The sequence below is a fragment of the Podarcis muralis genome, chromosome 15 (assembly GCF_964188315.1).
Source record: "Podarcis muralis chromosome 15, rPodMur119.hap1.1, whole genome shotgun sequence".
NCBI lineage: Eukaryota > Metazoa > Chordata > Lepidosauria > Squamata > Lacertidae > Podarcis > Podarcis muralis.
The window spans coordinates 45,330,653-45,351,468 of NC_135669.1; the positions used below are offsets into that span (position 1 = coordinate 45,330,653).

General features: G+C 49.6%; 1 protein-coding gene across 1 annotated transcript in view; it reads right to left on the bottom strand.

Moving 5' to 3' along the window:
- SPAG5 (sperm associated antigen 5) overlaps positions 1-20,816 on the bottom strand; it is a 31,373-nt gene that overhangs the window by 10,077 nt on the left and 480 nt on the right. The window contains exons 2-14 of the mRNA XM_077919828.1: positions 20,765-20,794; positions 18,807-19,003; positions 14,322-16,561; positions 12,462-12,654; positions 8,576-8,695; positions 7,627-7,719; positions 7,267-7,359; positions 5,453-5,572; positions 4,569-4,661; positions 3,632-3,733; positions 2,423-2,516; positions 1,927-2,062; positions 1,016-1,097 (exon numbers count right to left, since the gene is read on the bottom strand). Coding sequence (XP_077775954.1) covers positions 1,016-1,097; positions 1,927-2,062; positions 2,423-2,516; positions 3,632-3,733; positions 4,569-4,661; positions 5,453-5,572; positions 7,267-7,359; positions 7,627-7,719; positions 8,576-8,695; positions 12,462-12,654; positions 14,322-16,561; positions 18,807-19,003; positions 20,765-20,794 — 3,593 coding nt within the window. The remainder of the gene's footprint in view (positions 1-1,015; positions 1,098-1,926; positions 2,063-2,422; positions 2,517-3,631; positions 3,734-4,568; positions 4,662-5,452; positions 5,573-7,266; positions 7,360-7,626; positions 7,720-8,575; positions 8,696-12,461; positions 12,655-14,321; positions 16,562-18,806; positions 19,004-20,764; positions 20,795-20,816) is intronic.

Below are 20,816 nucleotides of genomic sequence, written 5' to 3' on the forward strand. Positions count from 1 at the left end.
AGCACTGGGTGAATGTGATCCCGCGGCAAGGACCCCGTAAGGAGTCTCGTCGCGGCATTCTGCACCCGCTGGAGTTTCTGGGACAGCTTCAAGGGCAGCCCCATGTAGAGTGAGTTACAATAATCAAGTCTGGGAAGATCTGGAATCAGCGTGATGAACTGTTTCAAAAGGACTAGAGCAAATTTATATTCTATATGAAAGAAAATGGTAAACAGTTGAAAACGTTTGTAGGTTTGAGCTGTACAGTGGTACCTCGCAAGACGAATGCCTCGCAAGACAAAAAACTCGCTAGACGAAAGGGTTTTTTGTTTTTTGAGCTGCTTCGCAAGACGATTTTCCCTATGGGCTTGCTTCGCAAGACGGAAACGTCTTGCAAGTTTGTTTCCTTTTTCTTAACACCGTTAATACAGTTGCGACTTGACTTTGAGGAGCAACTCATAGAACGCGGTGTGGTAGCCTTTTTTGAGGTTTTTAAAGACTTTGGTGATTTTTGAAGCTTTTCCAAAACTTTCCCGACACCGTGCTTCGCAAGACGAAAAAAATCGCAAGACGACAAAACTCGCGGAATGAATTAATTTCGTCTTGCGAGGCACCACTGTAATGTGAAAATGAGCTGATTTACATATAAGAAGGTGAATGTTAAAAGATAGATATAAGGTAAAAAAGTGGTAATAGAAATGTGAAGACATTGGTAAAGTTGTGTGGAAGTCAGTTAGAGGGAGGGAAGGAAGTCCATGCTTTATGTAAGCAATGTCTTCAGTTATGGATTTCTGATATGAAAATGTAATGAAACATAGAAAACTTAATAAAAATCATGTTAGAAAAAAATACAATAATCAAGTCTGGAGGTGACCATTGCGAGGATCAGTGGCTAGGTCAGGGGACCAAACCTGGGGCATTCTGCACGCTAAGCAGGCACCCTGCCGCCAAGCTGCGGCTCTCGCACCCACTCCCCTTCCCCACCCGCCCCAGACCTTGCGCCCCTCGCTGCTCCAGGAGCCGCCCCTCTCCGTACCTCCCGGCACTCGGCCGTCTCGCGAGCTTCCCGCTGGGCTTCGTCACGCTCCTGCTCTGCCCTCGCCTTCTCCACAGACAGCCTGCGTCACACGGAACAGGGTTAGCGGGAGCCTGGGAACTGTAGCTTCCTGGGGGTGCTGAGCGCCCTTAGGAGGTTCCCACCTCCCAGAGCTACAATTTCCAGAGAGGTTGTCGTCCCTCTCTGGAGACCGTAGTTCTGGAAGGGGGACGGTTCCCAGGATTCACGGACGACAACATGACTGCGTAAAGTGAAGTCATAGTGCTTCAGGCGTCTGGTGTGAATGTGGCTGGGGGGGGGGGGGGTCAGGGTGTTGGGCCAGCAGTGGGGAGACCTGGTTTCAAATCTGCAACCCACTATTACATTCGCTGACATTTCAGCAGCTTCAGGCTTGAGCTTGACATAATAATAATAATAATAATAATAATAATAATAATAATAATAATAATAATAATAATTTATTATTTATACCCCGCCCATCTGGCAAAGGCCATGCCAGAACTATATATTGGATATATCTTTTTTTAAATTTCTATTCACTAAATTTATACATTGCCTGTGGTGGTCCCGTGGGATTACTATGAGGAATTATGAAAATATGGAGCAAGCCATTGTGTCCGCAATGAAAGCATTGCGCTGACTGGGCTTGACAATAATTCCTGATCAAATCCCACAAGCCTCTGCATCTCTGCCATTTTCTCTACTGCCCATTTCTCTACTCCTGACAGGCACGCATCAGCGTTCTAAAACACAGACCAGTTGCTTCACCAGGCATCCTCAGTACATAAAGATAGTAGGTAACTTTGATGTAGTTTGTTAACGTTTCACATGGAACTACATTTCCCAGAGTTCCCTGGGAAGGAGCCTCGAATCTGAGCATCAAGACTCACCGCGCTGCTTCCTCTTCCAGCTTCAGGATCATGTCCTGCTTCTCTGACAGCTGACGGGAGAGGATCTCCTTCTCCTCCTGCAGCCGATCCCGCTGGCTCTCGGCTGCGGTCCCCTTCTGCCTCGCAGCCTCCAGCTCTGCGGAAAGAGCGCGGGGTCAAGACTGGGTTAGAAACTCAGATACAGGGAAGTTTTTCATGTGCGACATTTTAATGTATTTTTAATCTTTGTTGGAAGCTGCCCAGAGTGGCTGGGGAAACCCAACTTCAGAGTCGCAAATATTTCAGTTCCTCTTTCCTTGGCTTGGGAGAATTTTTTGGGTGCTTTATGCAACATATGGAAAGTTAAAATTTAAAAACTTTTGTTTTACCCCACGGCTAAAGGATCTTGAGAGTTTTAGGACAAAACCAGAGGAAGGTTAACGCGTCTCTAAAAGTCCTGGACTCAAAAGGCGATGCTTCCCACCCATCCCAGGCGAGAGATACATGGTCGATTCACCTGTCTGCAGGTGAATCTTGGCTGCAGTCAGCTCATTTCCCCGTCCCAAGGCTTCGACCAACTCCTGTGTTGCGTTCTCCAGTTTCCTGCACACCTGCAGGCAGCAAAGGGTTAAGAAGGGTTAAGTCTGAAATAAATAAATTAAGGTCTTATATATTTATAATAAATGTTCATAAATGTACCAAGCAAACACGTACATAAATATATAAACCACATGTCTGAAGCAGCACAGGAAAGCAGTCCTGGAGCCATTTTGGCTCCCAGACTGACCAAATGTTTTCTCTGCGAGGTCAAAGGAAAATGGAAAAGCCTCCCCATTGTCTCTTCATTCACAAAACCTGTCTTAAGGGTATATCTGTGTATGAATAGGGTGAGCCTGTGACCTGGCTCAGGAACTAAGTATTTATCATTACAAAAGACTGGCCAGGCTCCCCAGGTATCCAGTCAAGTGAGCATTAACAGGTAACCTGCCAGACAGAAGATAAACAATGACAGGAGGTAAACAACGTACTCAGATTTCTCTTGAGCTACACCCCTTTCTGTGACGTAGGTATGATGTTTCTGGGGGTGGTTTTGGACTCCAAGGCGGGCAATTTAAAATGTCTATATAAGGGCGGGCACACCTGGGTTCTGGGTCCTCCTCCTTTCCTGAGTGTGAGGGGAGCACCCTGTTGCAACAGATCAATAAAGATCAGGCTTACGAGCTGCTTTGCTTCTCAATATTTTCTGTCTGGCCTCTGTTCTTTTCTCCGACCGATGGAGAACCTAGAAAGGACTCTATAAGGGCTCTTGTGTCCCCCAGAAGGGAATAAGGGCAGATTTTCGTTTATTACAAGTCCATGAACGGCAGCGAGGCAGAACACGTTCGCAAACACCAACATAGAAATATTGTCAGAAGGACTGGTCTTATCTCAAACAGCCGTTGGGACTGAGGGGAGAACAGCCCCAAAATCTCACACCACTCGCCCCGGAACGGAGCTATAGTGGGGGAAACGACACAATGAGTTATTATGGAGATATGGTGGAACCTCCAGGTTCAGAGGCAGTCTACCCCAGAACACCGGGAACCAGGGAAATGGAGGGAGAGAGCAAGAGTCTTTGGCGCAAAGGGAGAAACAGGACTGGATCTGGGCTGGGGGCCTGATCCAGCCATTCTAGACACACACCCCCTCCTCCCTGGTTCAGTGCCACCCCCAAGAGAAGACTTGCCTCGTGGTGCTGGGCAAGCTCCTGCTGGGCTGCCCTCATCTTCTGGACCATCTGCCCCATTGTGACTCGGAATCGGCCCGCCAGGGTCCTCATGGCCTCATACTGGAGAGAAAGAGAAATTTAGTCCCCCTGTTGGACAAGTCTGGCAAAGGCCTCGGTCCAGTATACCTGAAGGAGCGTCTCCACCCCCATTGTTCTGCCCGGACACTGAGGTCCAGCATCAAGGGCCTTCTGGCGGTTCCCTCATTGCGAGAAGTGAGGTTACAGGGAACCAGACAGAGGGCCTTCTCGGTGGTGGCGCCCGCCCTGTGGAACACCCTCCCTTCAGATGTGAAGGAAATAAGCAGCTACAGTGGTGCCTCGCAAGACGAAATTAATTCGTTCCGCGAGTTTTGTCGTCTTGCGATTTTTTTCGTCTTGCGAAGCACGGTGTCGGGAAAGTTTTGGAAAAGCTTCAAAAATCACCAAAGTCTTCCAAAACCTCAAAAAAGGCTACCACACCGCATGCTATGAGTTGCTCCTCGAAGTCAAGTCGCAACTGTATTAACGGTGTTAAGAAAAAGGAAACAAACTTGCAAGACGTTTCTGTCTTGCGAAGCAAGCCCATAGGGGAAATCGTCTTGCAAAGCAGCTCAAAAAACCAAAAACCCTTTCGTCTTGCGAGTTTTTTGTCTTGCGAGGCATTCGTCTTGCGAGGTACCACTGTATCTTCTCTTTGAAAGACATCTGAAGGCAGCCCTGTTTAGGGAAGCTTTTAATATTTAATGCTGTATTGTTTTTAACACTCGATTGGGAGCCGCCCAGAGTGGCTGGGGAAACTCAGCCAGATGGGCAGGGTATAAATAATATATTATATTATTATTATTATTATTATTATTATTATTATTATTATTATTATTATTGGAGCTGGGGAGGCCAGGAGTGAATCAGGACTCACGTCGTGCCGCATCTTCGCCCAGTTGCTCTGCAGGGCTGTCGCGAGGCAGGCCTCCTCCGCCAGGTGTTTGGCGTAGCCGCCCGAGAGATCAGACTGCAGAAACGAAAAACGGGAAAAGTGTGTGGATGAAAGAGAGGAGCTTCCTTCAGGGGCTTGCGGCAGAGCCGGAAAGGGGTCCAAAAAGGGCAGCTGGAAGGAGCGCCACGGAGAAAGGGGCTTTTGCATTTAGAGGAGAGTAGAAGACAACACGATTGAAGTTTATTACAATTCAGTGGCAAGAGAAATGGATGAACTACGCAGAATTGGCTAAACTGACACACAAACTGAGAGATCAGGACACCTGTGACTTCAAAGAAGAATGGGAACTTTTCACATATTACTTAAAAAGACAAGAAAATGAACTGGACTCCTTGGCAGGTTTTGAATATACATACACAAATGTATTGATTGTTAACATAGTAGATAGATAATATAAGGATTTATACAATTTTACAGTATGCAGAGAACAATATGAGTTGAGAAATCAGAGAGAGGAGCTGAGGGAAGTCTTGGGGTTTTGATGGGGAAATGGGGGGGAATGTTGAATATGAGATGTTTTGATATTTTGTTATGTTGAAATTGTTAGGTTTTTTTAAATAAAAAAAGTAGTTTATTACAATTATGCACGGCGTGGAAAGAGAGGACGAGGGAAAGTTTTTGTCCCTCTTTCGTAACCCTGGGAGTCACGGGCATTCAGTGAGGCTGAACACTGGACAGATTTTTAAAAGTTCTTCATCACACAGCGCAGGGTTAAACTACGGAACTCCTTGCCACAAGAGGCAGGGATGGATGCTCTTTTTGAGCTGTATCCAAACGTCCGTCCCGGTGCCTCCTTCCCCGCTCACCTGGAGTGCGTTGGCCTCCGCCAGCAGGGTGCGGAGATGCCGCCGGGACCCGCAGTCCTGCTCCAGCTGCCTGATGCGTTGGGTGGCGTGATTCTGGAACAACTCCAGAACGTGGTCTGCCTGCAAGGAGCGAACGGAGGGGGAAGAGAGATCACACAGGGAGCTTTTCAGTCAGAGGATTCGCACACCCAACCCTTCCCCCTCTGCATACTGAGCTCGATGCACTGGTGGTCTGAACCATAATCAGGGAATTATGGTGCCCCATGCTTCCCCCACAAACAGAACAGAAAAGCTGGCAGGGCTCATCCGCCCACCTGCATCTTCCTCTGTGCTCAAGAGACCTGTGACATCAAAAAGCTTGCCTCTTTTTTTTTTTTAACCTACCCTGAGCTAAACAGTCTTTACAGAAAAGAGTAACACCTCTTTTAAAAAACAAGGCTTTTTTTAAAAAAAAATTAATTGTAAATTTTATTTACAACATAACACAAACCCCCCACCCCCCCCAATACAGAAATACAATAAGCATAACATACAACAATACAAACAACCAAATAAAAGACTTCCTTTATCCTGTATCTGGCCTCCTTATTTACTTCTTATAAACTGTTTCCTTTATGAATAAATATTAAGCTTTTTCTAATTATAACTTAAATATCCACAAAGTCTCTGCAGACATGAATCGAAACAAGTCCAGGTATGTATTTTAGGGCACTGTTTTGGGAAGTATTCTCTGCATTTTCCCCATGCTTTTTGAAACTCTTGTCTAGTGTGATCTCTAATTGTATTTTGCATCTCTTACAGGCATAGGCAAACTCGGCCCTACAGATGTTTTGGGACTACAACTCCCATCATCCCTAGCTAGCAAGACCAGCGGTCAAGGATGGTGGGAGTTGTAGTCCCAAAACATCTGGAGGGTCGAGTTTGCCTATGCCTGGTCTATTACTCTGCAAGCCTATGTTCCGGTTTCAGTCCCTAAGAGGTGTTTGACAGCGGAAGGGACTCTCCTCACCTGGGAGCTTCTAAGCAGAGTTTGGATGGCCATCTGTCACGGATGTTGAGATTTCTGCATTGCAGGGGGCTGGACAAGAAGACCCTCAGGCATCCCGGCCACCTCTGTAGTTCTAGGATCACCAGAGCCACCCAAGTATTTTCACCAAGAAAGAACCTGACCTTGGGGTAACTTGAAGGAGTTTTTAATGGTTTGGATTTACACTTATGCAAATATTGCTGCTGTTATTTTAACCTACAACTATGTATTTCTTTAGGGGACGCGGGTGGCGCTGTGGGTAAAAGCCTCAGCGCCTAGGGCTTGACGATCGCATGGTCGGCGGTTCGAATCCCCGCGGTGGGGTGCGCTCCCGTTGCTCGGTCCCAGCGCCTGCCAACCTAGCAGTTCGAAAGCACCCCCGGGTGCAAGTAGATAAATAGGGACCGCTTACTAGCGGGAAAGTAAACGGCGTTTCTGTGTGCTGCGCTGGCTCGCTAGATGCAGCTTGTCACGCTGGCCACGTGACCTGGAAGTGTCTTCGGACAGCGCTGGCCCCCCGGCCTCTTGAGTGAGATGGGCGCACAACCCTAGAGTCGGACACGACTGGCCCGTACGGGCAGGGGTACCTTTACTTTTACCTTTATGTATTTCTTTGCTACCTGGTTTTCTGGTGCCCACGTGTTCTTGTATAATAAAATAAACGAACGAAGGTTGGACAGGCCCCCTGTCAGGGATCATCCAGCCGAGACTCCTGCATTGTAAGGGGTCAGAATAGATGACCCCTGGGGGTCCCCTTCCAACTCTATGGTTCTGCGATTCTACGCACCGCCTCCTTGTCTCTCAGGGTCTTCTTCCTTTCGTCCTCAATCCGGCTCCACCTCTCCCGGATGCGAGAGATCAGGTTGCCCAACTGCTTTTGCTGCAAGAGAGAGAGAGAGAAATCATAATAAATAACAACAATAATAATTTTGTATTTATACCCCGCCCTTCCTGGTTCAGAAACCGGGCTCAGGGCTGCTAACAACAAATCTAAAGCACTTAATTGTAAAAGCAGCATAAAATACGGTATAAAAACCTGAATAACAATAAAATTTGAAGGTCAGGGACCCTCCTGCCAGGGGGTGGGAGGGAGAAAGAGACTCTGTGCCCCCCCTCCTCCCCACCCAGCCCATCGCCTGGGCCTCACCTGCTGGCTAAGGGAGCGACGGCTGTCCTGAAGGCGCTGGAAGGAGGCTTCGGCCGTCTCTCGGAGAAACGTGGAATCCAAAAGGCATCCTCTCTGCAGGCAGAACGGGAGCCGGGTCAACACACAGGGCGCCAAAGGCTCTTCATAAGCCATCTCAGCTTACGAGGAACAGCGGGGTGCAGTGGTTAGAACATTGGACTGGAACCCGGGAGAGAGCAGGGTTCGAATCCCCCGCACTCCTTCGGGCGGTTCCCTCCCTGCGAGAAGCCAAGTTACAGGGAACCAGGCAGAGGGCCTTCTCGGTGGTGGCGCCCGCCCTGTGGAACGCCCTCCCACCAGATGTCAAAGAGAAAAATAACTGCCAGACTTTTAGAAGACATCTGAAGGCAGCCCTGTTTAGGGAAGCGTTTAATGCTTAATAGACTATTGTATTTTAATATTCTGTTGGAAACCGCTCAGAGTGGTTGGGAAAACCCAGCCAGATGGACGGGGTATAAATAAATTATTATTATTAAATAAGTAATAATAATAATAATAATATTCAGCCATGCAGCTCTCCTTGGGCGCCCTTGGGCCAGTCCTCCTTGCCTCCTCCTGGCCCCAACTACCTCACAGGGTCGTTGTGGGGATAAAATGAGCAGGGCGAGCAGAACCACACCTGCCCCCTTGCGGAAAAGGTGGGATTTAAATGCAACAAATTAAATAAATCAGCAGTCCAACCCCTCGAGCGGAAGAGACGCACGACAGAAGCCCAGGTTCGGACTGCGAGGAAGAAGACCTCGTTGCCATCGGCATCAGTGCTCAAAAATTAATTTCCAGCAATTCAGGGTGGGAAACCAGCCTCGAAGCTGGTGCCAGGGGTGAGGGGCACCTGTAACCCTCCGAACACCACCAGACTCTGTCTCCCCTCACCCTCCCCTCACACCTATTTGCATGCCCAGCAACCCACCATCTCGTCTGTGGCTGTGGCCAGCCTCTCAACCAGAGCACGCTGGTTCTTCAGAGTCTTTTGAAGGGGGTCGTGTCTCTTCCAGAGGGCCTCGTACATCTCGCGGTACAGCTGCACCTCCTGGGAAATGCAACAATTATTACTAATAGTAGTAGCGGCAGCAGCACACAAACTGCTTCCAAGAGACATAGAAACACAGAATCATAGCTGGAAGGGACCCCCAAAGGTCATCCAGACTAACCCCTGCTGCCATGCAGGAACCACAACTCAAGCATCCCCGACAGATGGCCACCCAACCTCTGCTTAAACACCTCTAAGGAAGGAGAGTCCACCATCTTCAGAAGGAGACCGTTCCACCATCGAACGGCTCTTAATGCCAGAAAGTTCTTCCTGATTTCTAGTTTTTTAAGCAAGGGAGTAGATGGCCAGTTGTCGGAGATTCTTCAGCTGCAATTCCTGCATTGCAGCGGGGTCAGACTAGATGTCCCTGGGTGTCCCTCCCAAGCCTACTCTTCTATGTGCAGTGGAACCTCGGCAGTTGAACACAATCCATTCCGGAAGACCGTTTGACTTCCGAAACGTTTAACAGCCGAGGCTCGACGGACGGCCCCGCAAAATCCATTGAGAAAATGGAGAAGCTGTTTGACTTCCGAGGCGCGTTCGAGAAACAGTTTCTATCCAAATGCGATTTCGGTTTTAAACGCAGCGTAGGTAGTCTCTATGTGAGTACAGTATATTGAATTCAATTATGGGGTATCAGAGTTTTTAGGGCTGGGATAGTTGGGATAGCAGGCTTGTTGGGTTTTCAATGTGTGATGTAGATTTTTCAGTTTCGTTGTTCTGTATGGGACAATGACAATAAAGATGATCGTATCGTATTGAAAGTGGAAGCAATTACAGTGGTACCTTGGGTTACATATGCTTCAGGTTACAGACTCCGCTAACCCAGAAATATCACCTCGGGTTAACAACTTTGTTTCAGGATGAGAACAGAAATCGCGCTGTGGCAGCAGGAGGCCCCATTAGCTAAAGTGGTGCTTCAGGTTAAGAACAGTTTCAGGTTAAGAACAGACCTCCGGAGCAAATTAAGTACTTAACCTGAGGTACCACTGTACTTCTGGGCTTTTGGCGCTCAAAAACCAAAACGTTCAGCTTCTGAGACGCTCAAAAACCACAGTTCCGCTGTACGGTACTAATTTTAGGAGTTCTAAAAGAGAGTGCAGCTCTTCAGACCTCAAAGATTTCCCTTTCCCTCGCTCGCCAGATCCCCCAAACACAGGCGCTGCCCACAAAACACACACACACACCCCGTCCCCGGCAGAGAGACAAAGCCGGGGTCAGCCCCTGCTGTCCGTGTGCAGCCGTGCAAGGCTTAATGCCCGCTGGCACGCTGCAGGAATCCGCTGCCGAGAGAGAGAGAACGTGGCTTGGCCACGTGAGGAACCCAGTGGCGCGAGGATGACCAGGCCGGCCAGCTGGTTTCAGCCCTGAACGGCTGGACCATCTTTGTGCAACGCTGGAAGCAGCATGGTGCAGTGGTTAGAGTGCCGGACTAGGACCTGGGAGAGACCAGGGTTCAAATCCTCCCACTCGGCCACAAAGCTATATTAAAATAAGGAAGATTCTCAGGGATGATTATTCACACCCTGGCCGGCACTTTCTTGATCTCCTGCCCTCGGGCAGAAGATATACAAGCATGATTAGTTGCACCAACAGGGTAAAGAACAGCTTCTGTCCGTGGGCTGTTGGGCTGCTGAATGAAAAGATGAAAACAACAGGGCAGCTGACTTTCAGGCTTGGTGGGTGTGCGTCAGTAAATGAGAGGAACTAAGATTAAGAGAGCTGAGTGGGGGGGGGGGGTGCTCATGTAATCTCACTGTCTGCAAGTTGTACAAGTGACAATAAAGTATTTTGATAAAGTATTTCAATTTATAAATAATTATTATTTATAAATATATTATTTACATCCCGCCCATCTGGCTGGGTTTCCCCAGCCCCTTGGGCGGCTCACAGCATATATTAAAACATAATAAAACATCAAACAATTCTGTATCCAGGGCAGCTGTCTACCAGCTCCACCTGGTACGCAGGTTGAGACCCCACCTGCCTGCAGACTGTCTCTCCAGAGTGGTGCATGCTCTAGTTATCTCCCGCTTGGACTACTGCAATGCGCTCTACGTGGGGCTACCTTTGAAGGTGACCCGGAAACTACAACTAATCCAGAATGCGGCAGCTAGACTGGTGACTGGGAACGGCTACCAAGACCACATAACACCGGCCTTGAAAGACCTACATTGGCTCCCAGTATGTTTCTGAGCACAATTCAAAGTGTTGGTGCTGACCTTTAAAGCCCTAAATGGCCTCGGCCCAGTATACCTGAAGGAGCGTCTCCTCCCCCATCGTTCTGCCTGGACGCTGAGGTTCAGCTCTGAGGGCCTTCTGGCGGTTCCCTCACTGCAAGAAGCCAAGTTACAGGGAACCAGGCAGAGGGCCTTCTCGGTAGTGGCACCCGCCCTGTGGAACGCCCTCCCACCAGATGTCAAAGCGATAAACAACTACCTGATATTCAGAAGACATCTTAAGGCAGCCCTGTTCAGGGAAGTTTTTAATGTGTGACATTTTAATGCATTTTTGGTCTCTGTGGAAGCCGCCCAGAGTGGCTGGTGAGACCCAGCCAGATGGGGGGGGGGGGTTACAAATAAATCATCACCATCATCAAACTAGTCACTGCCTCTCAACCAAATCTACCTTGCAGGGTTGTTGTGGTGATTACATGGGGGGATGACCACGTACCTCCCCCTTGCGCTCCTTGGAGAAAAAAGGTGGACTATAAATCCACTCTGCACTGACCCAGCAGAAGCCTCCCTCATTTCAGATAATAATAATAAATTTTTATTTATACCCCGCCCTCCCCAGCCAAGACCAGTTGTGTGGCCTCCCTTGCCGGGTGATGGCGAGATCTCACAAAACTTGTGTAGATATCCGTGGCTGGATGAGGCCTCCTCTTTCTCTACCTGGGTCTCTTCCCTGCCAGTGTTAGAAACTGGGATAGAAAAACTAGGAGCAAATGGCTCCTGGGACCTGGATTGTGGGTGCCAAAACAGAAAGTCTAGTCGCCATTTTTTTTGGGGGGGGGGGAGTCAGCAACATTTTTTATTTATCATTTTGATAAGCATGAATTAATATGCAATTCACGTAAGCGACACATTGTTAATATCACATTTCTAGCAGAAATTGTTAATACAGTGGTACCTTGGGATGCGAACGGGATCCGTTCTGGAGCCCCGTTCGCATCCTGAATGGAACGTAAGATGCGACAGCGCGTCTGCGCATGTCGCGTTTTGCTGCTTCTGCGCATGACGTCATTTTGAGCATCTGCGCATGCGCGAGCAGCAAAACCTGGAAGTAACGTGCTCCGTTACATCCGGGTTGCCACGGAGCACAACCTGAAAGCGCTCAACCTGAAGCACATTCAACCCGAGGTATGACTGTACATGTTTAATTTGGTGTTGGCAATAAAAATATTGGTACCATACTTCTCAAAACACTCTACTCTTTCTTGATTCAGTAGGTAGGCGTGTTGGTCTGATGCAGTCAAAATATATAAAAAAAATTGTCCAGTAGCACCTTAGAGACCAACGAAGTTTGTTCTTGGTATAAGCTTTTGTGTGGACACCGGGCAATTTTTTTATTTTTTATCTACTCTTTCTTGTTACATTCCTTGGCCTATTGTCTATCCTTAACTTCGAGGCTTCAAAGCACCTACATTTCAGGAATCCTAGAGTGTCAAGCCAGGCGCAAAAAAATGAGGCGCTTGCAAATGGAGAATCTTTAGGCGCCAAATGCACCTGGTGCCCGCTAATTTCGAACCCTGTTCCCTGCTTACCTGGCTGGGCTCAGAGATGGGGGTCTGGGTGGCCGCGTCCCTCTGATCCGCCGGTCCCACGCAGGCAGGCAACCTCTGGGAATTCAGGGAGTCCCGGATCTCCCGGGAAAGGGCTTCCACGATGATCTGGGTGCTGGCCAGGTGCGCCTCTAGCTCTGCCCGAGACAGGCTGTGCAGCTGGTCCTGAGACAAGCTAGGAGGAAACAGCAAAGAGGCCACCTGTGGTTTGCTGCATTGCAGGGGGCTGGACTAGAGGACCCTCAAGGGCCCTTCCAACTCTAGGATTTGGAGTCCCTGCTTTGCATGCAGGTCCTGGGTTCAAATCCTGACATTGCCAGGGCTAGCTGGGGGAACAGTCCAAGTCGGGGTGGCGTGGGGGGGGGAATAAAAACCACCACAGCAGCCAGGTGGCTGAACACCTGCTTGGCATGCAGAAGGGCCCTGGGTTTGGTCCTCCCGCTTGGAAGGTGTCTGAGATCCTGGGGAGCTGCTGCCAGTCAGAGGAGGCCATGCTGAGCTCGGCAGACTAATGCAGCCTGGCATTTATGGCAGCTTCCAACATATGCCACATAATCCCCCCCTTCCGCATTTGGACAGACCTGACCGTTTAGTGCGGCAGAACCTCCCTGCCTACGGATATTAAGCAGCCGTACTGTTCAATGCCTGTTAAGGCATTTGTGGTAAGACAAGCCTGGTCAAACGCTGAGAAAAGTCAAGGTGAACTTTAACCTGTTTTAGGATTTTTTTAGTTTTGCTGATTTCCCCCAATAATGTTATTGTTTCATCTTTTCATAAACTGCTTTGAGGGTGGTAGTTGTTGTTTTTATATTCAAGCAGTGGGGAAAAGAAAAAAATAATTGCATACATTTTTTAAAGACTTCTGTCTTTACCCCGTCCTGCTTTTAAGAAAAAAATACATGAGTGTCCCTATCTCTGCCCCCAGAGGCAGAAGTGACGACTCTGTGGGCCTCTTCCATCCCCTTCAAGGCCCAATCCCAATCCCAGGGCAGCTGTTTATCAGCTCCATCTGGTACGCAGGCTGAGACCCTCCCTGCCCGCAGACTGTCTCGCCAGAGTGGTGCGTGCTCTGGTTATCTCTCGCTTGGACTACTGCAACACGCTCTACGTGGGGCTACCTTTGAAGGTGACCTGGAAACAGTAATTAATCCAGAATGTGGCAGCTAGACTGGTGACTGGGGGCAGCTGCCGAGACCACGTAACACCGGTCTTGAAAGACCTACACAGGCTCCCAGTACGTTTCCAAGCACAATTCAAAGTGTTGGTGTTGACCTTGAAAGCCCTAAACGGCCATCGGCCCAGTAGACCTGAAGGAGTGTCTTCACCTCCATCATTCTGCCCAGACACTGAGGTCCAGCTCCGAGGGCCTTCTGGTGGTTCCCTCGCTGCGAGAAGCCAAGTTACAGGGAACCAGGCAGAGGGCCTTTTCGGTAGTGGCACCCGCCCTGTGGAACGCCCTCCCACCAGATGTCAAAGAGAAAAATAACTACCAAACTTTTAGAAGACATCTGAAGGCAGCCCTGTTTAGGGAAGCTTTCAATGTTTAATAGGTTATTGTATTTTAGTGTTTTGTTGGAAGCTGCCTAGAGTGGCTGGGGAAACCCAGCCAGATGGGCTGGGTATAAATAATAAATTATTATTATTATTTTTTATTATTATTATTATTGCCAAGATTCTCTCTTTGCAAAGAGGAGGGGCTGAGGGGTCCCCTTCGTAGGTGATCTTTCTGCCCCCCCAAGCCAGACCTTCGAGACCTGGACGCAGCGGCTGGATGGAGCAGACAGACACCAACGGAGATTCTCAGTCCCCAGAGAAGACCTGGGTCTTAGGCGCTCTACTTACTGCCACAGCAGGGAGTCTGTTTCTGCTGTGCTGTCCTTGGTCAAAGTCCTCTCCTCCAGGGAGGTGTTGACACCCGTCTCCAAGAGGCTCAGAGGCGACATCCAGGTTGCCGCCGAAACCAGAGAAACAGCCGCCTTCCTCTGTTGCCACAGGACAGAAGCCGTATTCATGGGGGATGTGCTGAGTCCTGTCTCCAGGATGTTCAGAGGGAGGATCTGGGAAGCTGCAGGCGACACAAAGGCCGAAACCATGCCATTATCCTTCTCCTGTTCCTGGTCCTCCGAGGATACATTTGGTCCAGCCTCCAGGAGCCTCAAAGGAGAGACGGAAGTGAGGCTGTTGTCCTCCTCCTGTTCTTGGACAGAAGCCTTGTACTGCAAAGATGCATTTGGTCCAGCCTCTGGGAGACTCAGCTGGGGGACTGAAATAAGACCATTCTCCTTCTCAGGATGCAGGTCAGAACCCTCATCCTGTGAGCATGCATTTGGGTCGGCCTCCGGGAGCCTCAAGGGGGATGTCCAGGTTACTTCAGGAACCACAGAGACTGAAGTGAGGCTGTTGTCCTTCTCCTCTTGCTGGATGGAAGCCCTGTCCTGCAATGATGCGTTTAGTTCAGCCTCCGGGAGACTCAGCTGGGGGACTGAAATAAGACCATTCTCCTTCTCGGGATGCAGGATGGAAGCCTTGTCCTCTGAAGACGCATTTGAGTTGGCTTCTAGGAGCCTCGAGGGGGACGTCCAAGTCATTTCAGGAACCGCAAAAACTGGAGTGAGGCTGTTCTCCTTCTGTTCGTGGACAGAAGTCTTGTCCTCGGAGCATGCATTTGGTCTGACCTCCAGGAGACTCAAGGGAGAGACTGAGGCGAGGACATTGTACTTCTCCTCTCGCTGGATAGAAGCCTTGTCCTCCCAGGATGCGTTTGGTCCAGCCTCAGGGAGACTCAGCTGGGGGACTGAAATAAGACCATTCTCCTTCTCGGGATGCAGGATGGAAGCCTTGTCCTCTGAAGACGCAGTTGAGTTGGCTTCTAGGAGCCTCGAGGGGGACGTCCAAGTCATTTCAGGAACCACAGAGACTGGAGTGAGGCTGTTCTCCTTCTGTTCGTGGACAGAAGTCTTGTCCTCGGAGCATGCATTTGGTCTGACCTCCAGGAGTCTCAAGGGAGAGACTGAAATGAGGCCGTTGTCCTTTTCCTCCTGCTGGACAGAAGCCTTGTCCTCCCAGGATGCATTTGGTCCAGCCTCAGGGACACTCAATTGGGGGACTGAAATAAGACCATTCTCCTTCTCAGGATGCAGCTCAGAACCCTCATCCTGTGAGCATGCATTTGGGTCGGCCTCCGGGAGCCTTGAGGGGGACGTCCAGGTCGCTTCAGGAACCACAGAGACTGAAGCGAGGCTGTTGTCCTTCTCCTCTTGCTGGATGGAAGCCCTCTCCTGCAATGATGCGTTTAGTTCAGCCTCCGGGAGACTCAGCTGGGGGACTGAAATAAGACCATTGTCCTTCTCGGGATGCAGGATGGAAGCCTTGTCCTCTGAAGACGCAGTTGAGTCGGCCTCTAGGAGCCTCGAGGGGGACGTCCAAGTCATTTCAGGAACCACAGAAACTGGAGTGAGGCTGTTCTCCTTCTGTTCGTGGACAGAAGTCTTGTCCTCGGAGCATGCATTTGGTCTGACCTCCAGGAGTCTCAAGGGAGAGACTGAAATGAGGCCGTTGTCCTTTTCCTCCTGCTGGACAGAAGCCTTATCCTCCCAGGATGCATTTGGTCCAGCCTCAGGGAGACTCAGTTGGGGATGCAGGTCAGAACCCTTGTCCTGCAAAGATGCGTTTGGTCTGGCATCCAGGAGCCTTGAGGGGGACGCCCAAGTCATTTCAGGAACCACAGAGACTGAAACGATGCCATTATCCTTCTCCTGTTCGTGGACAGAAGTCTTGTCCTCTGAGCATACATTTGGTCTGACCTCCAGGACACTCAATGGGGAGACTGAAGTGAGGCCATTGACCTTCTCCTCTTCCTGGATGGAAGCCTTGTCCTCCGAGGCTGCATTTGGGCCGGCCTCTAGGAGGCTCTGAGGGGACCTCCCGGTTGCTGCAGAGCCTGGGGCGACGCTCCTCCCATCTTGCAAGGCAGGGAAGGGGAGACTTTCTCTTTTGGGGGTTTCCAAAGCCAGGTTTGGCTCGGCCATCTCCTGTGGGTGGCTGTCTCGGAGTGAGTCGCCAGGCAGCCGTTCCTGGATAGGCTGCAGAAGCAAAAACAACAACACAGGCTCATAGGATGTTGCAGAAAAGTGAGAGCTGGGTTCAAATCCTGACTCAGCCAGGATGTTCACAGCAGAGGGGAAACGGAGGCAACTGCTCTCTCTCAGCCTTGCCTACCACACAGGGTTGTGTGAAGCTGAAATAGTTTGGGGTGGGGGGGATCGAAATGCAATAAAAATAAATAAAACAGGTCCTTTTCGGTTGGGGCGGCACCACAATGCCATTCCAGAAGGAGGTGATAAAATGCTAAACTTCTTGGACTGATTTTTATGGTCCTGTGTTTCACTATTGAGAAAACAGTCCTCAGAGAGCAGCCTTGATTTCACTCGTTTTTTTAGTGACTTTTATTTCGTTAGGGCTGCCATTTTCCCGGACCCTACTGGGATTTCAAAGGTGGAATTGACGTCCAGGGGTCTTCCTTTAAAAAACCTCAATAATGTTGGGGTCTTCCTTAAAAAAGGAAGTGTCTTTTGCGGTGTCCTGGTTTTTACTTTTCGAAACATGGCAACCCTAATTCTGTTTATTCATTACATTTGCATTGCGCCTTTTCCTCCCAGGAGCTCAAGGTGGCGTCCCTGGTTCTCCCCCTCCTCATTTAATCCCCCCAACAACCCTGTGAGGCAGGTTAGGCTGAGAGGCAGCGACTGGCCCAAGGCCACACCCAGTGAACATCATTTGAACCCGGGTCTCCCTGACGCTCCAACCCCTGCCCCCCACTGGTCCTCTTGGCTAGCTGCCTTGGCCAGGAGGGCTTGAAAAAGACAGAAAGGCAGGACAGGCCATTTGTTACGACTTATTATTACAGTATGTCTGTGCTGTGGGGGAGCTTCTGGGAAGGCTGATTTAGAGGAAGCCAAGAGTAAGGCCTACCTGCCTATGAGGCATCCCTACACTTTCCTGCACTGCAGAGGGTTGGGCTGGATTACCTTTATGCCCCATGGAAAGCCTCAAGGTCCATAAATAGCAACACCCTAGAGGTCCCGGGCCCTAAGGAAGTCAGATTAGCTTCAACCAGAGCCAGGGCCTTTTCAACACTGGCTCCCGCCTGGTGGAACGCTCTGTCTCATGAGACCAGGGCCCTGCAGGATCGGATTTCTTTCCGCAGGGCCTGTAAGACAGAGTTGTTCTGCCTGACCTTGGGCTTGGAGCCAATTTGATTCCCTCCCTCCCTCTCTTTCTTTTTTCTTTTCCTTCTCCTCCTGCGATGAGGCTACATTTTAATATTTCAATATTTTAATGTTGTATTTTAATTTTGTTTTTAAGTTGTAATCATGCACCTTGTTTTTATTATTGCTTGTAAGCCGCTCTGAGCCCGGCCTTGGCTGGGGAGGGCGGGGTATAAATAAAAATTATTATTATTATTATTACTATTACTATTACTAGCCGCTTGGCTGCTCAATATTCTCTGGTTGGCCTCTGTTATTTTCTCCTACATAAGGACCCCATAGCGGCTCTTGGATGAGGATAAAGGAGCAGTTGTTTCTTATAACGCCAGGAAACCCAGGAACTTGTAACTATCCCTACTGTATCCCTCGATGGGTGTAGAGGGGTGGGAGAGGGAGGTTGGGGCAAACCTGGTTTCCGCCAGAAACCCCCTCCCTGTTTGTGACACATGTCTGATGATGGACGCATGATGCTTCACCAAAGGTGTTTATGGGGAAAAGGGGAAACTTATATAAAAGTGAGAGAATCCTTCTGTTCGGGGCTTCTTCCTGCTTCTTCTATGGGCTGGGTGGAAGTCCTGTAGCTGAAGTCTTGGAAGTGATTCTTTTAATAATAATAAATAATAATAAATGTTATTTATACCCCACCCTCCCCGGCCAGAGCCGGGCTCAGGGCAGCTAACACCCAAAAAATCACAGTAAAAGCATAATTGGGGGGTGGGGTGGGGAGAACCAATTTAAAATACAGGTTAAAATGCAATTTAAAATGCAGCTTCATTTTAAAAGTAGCCAATAGATCAAGCCCAGAAGGGTCAGCCTGAGTCCAAACCAAAGGCCAGGCGGAACAGCGGTCGAGTCCCGCGGGCGGGGGAGGGAGCAGGGGAGGAGAGTGCGGCGCAGTGGTTAGAGTCCTGGGCGGGACCTGGGTTCAAATCCCCACCCGGCCCCCACGAAGCTCCCTCGGAGCCGCCTCCTCTCAAGGAAGTTGGGGGTCTGGCCTCAAGCCCCCTTCCCAGGCGCTGGGAGGGGGGGGCGCAACCCCCCAATAGAGCCCGGGACTCACCGGCTCCACGGCGCCCCGAGGTCCGGCCAAGAGCGCAGCGCCCTCGCTTTTTTGAATGAAACCGCCGAGTGACGCCACCGGAGGAGGCGGGGCCAATGAGGGGAGGGCGAGTGGGAGGGGCCCGATCTGGCCCCGCCCCCCCGCGCAAGAGCTGCTGCAAAACGTTTCAAGCTCCGCTGCTGCTGGCGGAAGATGTTCTGCAGGGCGCAATTCCCAGCCAAGCCGATTCGGCTCTTGCACAAATGCAAAGCCATTTGCATGAAAGAATCATAGTACTTTCATTTTCGGAATGTATAGAAAACCGACAGAACAATTCCCGCCCTGGGGAACGCCCTCCCACCAGATGTCAAAGAGAAAAACAACTACCAAACATTCAGAAGACATCTGAAGGCAGCCCTGTTTAGGGAGGTTTTTGATGTTTGACCAGGGGTAGGCAAACTAAGGTCCGGGGCCGAATCCGGCCCAATCGCCTTCGAAAGCCGGCTCCTGGACGGTCCAGGAATCAGTGTGTTTTTACATGAGATAAATGTGTCCTTTTATTTAAAATGCATCTCTGGGTTATTTGTGGGGCATAGGAATTTGTTCTTTTTTTTTTCTTTTCCAAAATATATTCGTTCATTTTTTCCCTTCAAAATATAGTCCGGCCCCCCACAAGGTCTGAGGGACGGTGGACCGGCCCCCTGCTGAAAAAGTTTGCTGACCCCTTTGTTTGACTTTTATGTTTTTTCATGTGTTGGAAGCCACCCAGAGTGGCTGGGGAAACCCAGCCAAGAGGGGCGGGGTATAATCAAACAATTAATGGGCGGGGTATAAGCAATTAATCTAGGGCTGCCGTATTTTAGAAAGTGAAAATCCAGACAGAACAGGTGTTGAGCTTTTCTAGGCAAAGGTGTTTTTCTTTCTTTTTTGGGTGTGTGTGTGAAGAAAAGCTGTTGAGCTTTTCTACTGTTGCCGGAAAATCCGAGGGCTCTCTTGGACAAAAACAAAGACACCAACCAGGATAACTTGGAGCAAAACAGCAGCCTGTAGGCTTGGCCTTTATTGAACTGATGCATCAGGGTGTTCCCCTCACTTGCAGGAGAGAGGAAAGACCCAGAAAAATAGTGTGCAAGGTCTTATAAAAACTTTTCAAATTCCCCTCCTCTAGGTCAAGCCCACCCCCAGAAACATCATGCATACATTACAGAAAGGAGGGGTTGAGGGAGGAGTTGGTGGTAACCTGAGTGTCTTGTCACCTGGCTGGTTCCTCCTTTCCCCCCTCCCCATGAGTCACTTCCAGGAGACAAAGGGGAGTTTGCAGTTTCCTGCCCCCTGAGGGAAGATCTGATCATTGTCCTTTGTTTCAGTCCATGCTGAATCCACTCCCATATGCAAGTTCTTTGTGATCTTGATTGCCTTCTGTCTGGGATCATCTGGGCAGGGATCCTGCAGATGTGCTGAGATGGTGGAGGGATTATGGCTGACCAGGAATAAGTCACCCCCCCCTTTTGTTAGTTCTTGTCATATGGAGTAAAATAAAAATGGAACAGTGCAAATCCGATGTATGGTTGATTTTCTATGAATTTATAACAGAAATGTGGCGTATGTAGTGTGTGAGTGTGTGTGTGTGAAGTTTGTACAAGCAGAATGATTGGGGTGGGGGGGTTCCTGCTACACTGCAAAAAACTGTTTTTTTGGGTTTCCACACATCCAAACATTAATAGGATTCCAGCCCAGACAAAGTTCCTGGAAATTCCGGGCGTACGCCAACCCTAATTGTGCGTCAGCTGCTCTGGGTGCCTTTTTTTGGGCTTCAAACACTCCAAATACGTGAATGTGCTTTTTCTTGCTTGTGTTTTTCCCCTTTGGGCTCCTTTGGGAGGTGAGGGGCCGAGCAGCAACTCTGGAGAGATTGGTGGGGTGGAATAAAAAGGACACAGCCTTCCCGGAATTGAGATTTATTCCCCTCCGTTGCTGACCTTCCAGCCCCAGGTGTGCCGCAATGCGGCCTGCACAAAAGACGAGAACTCG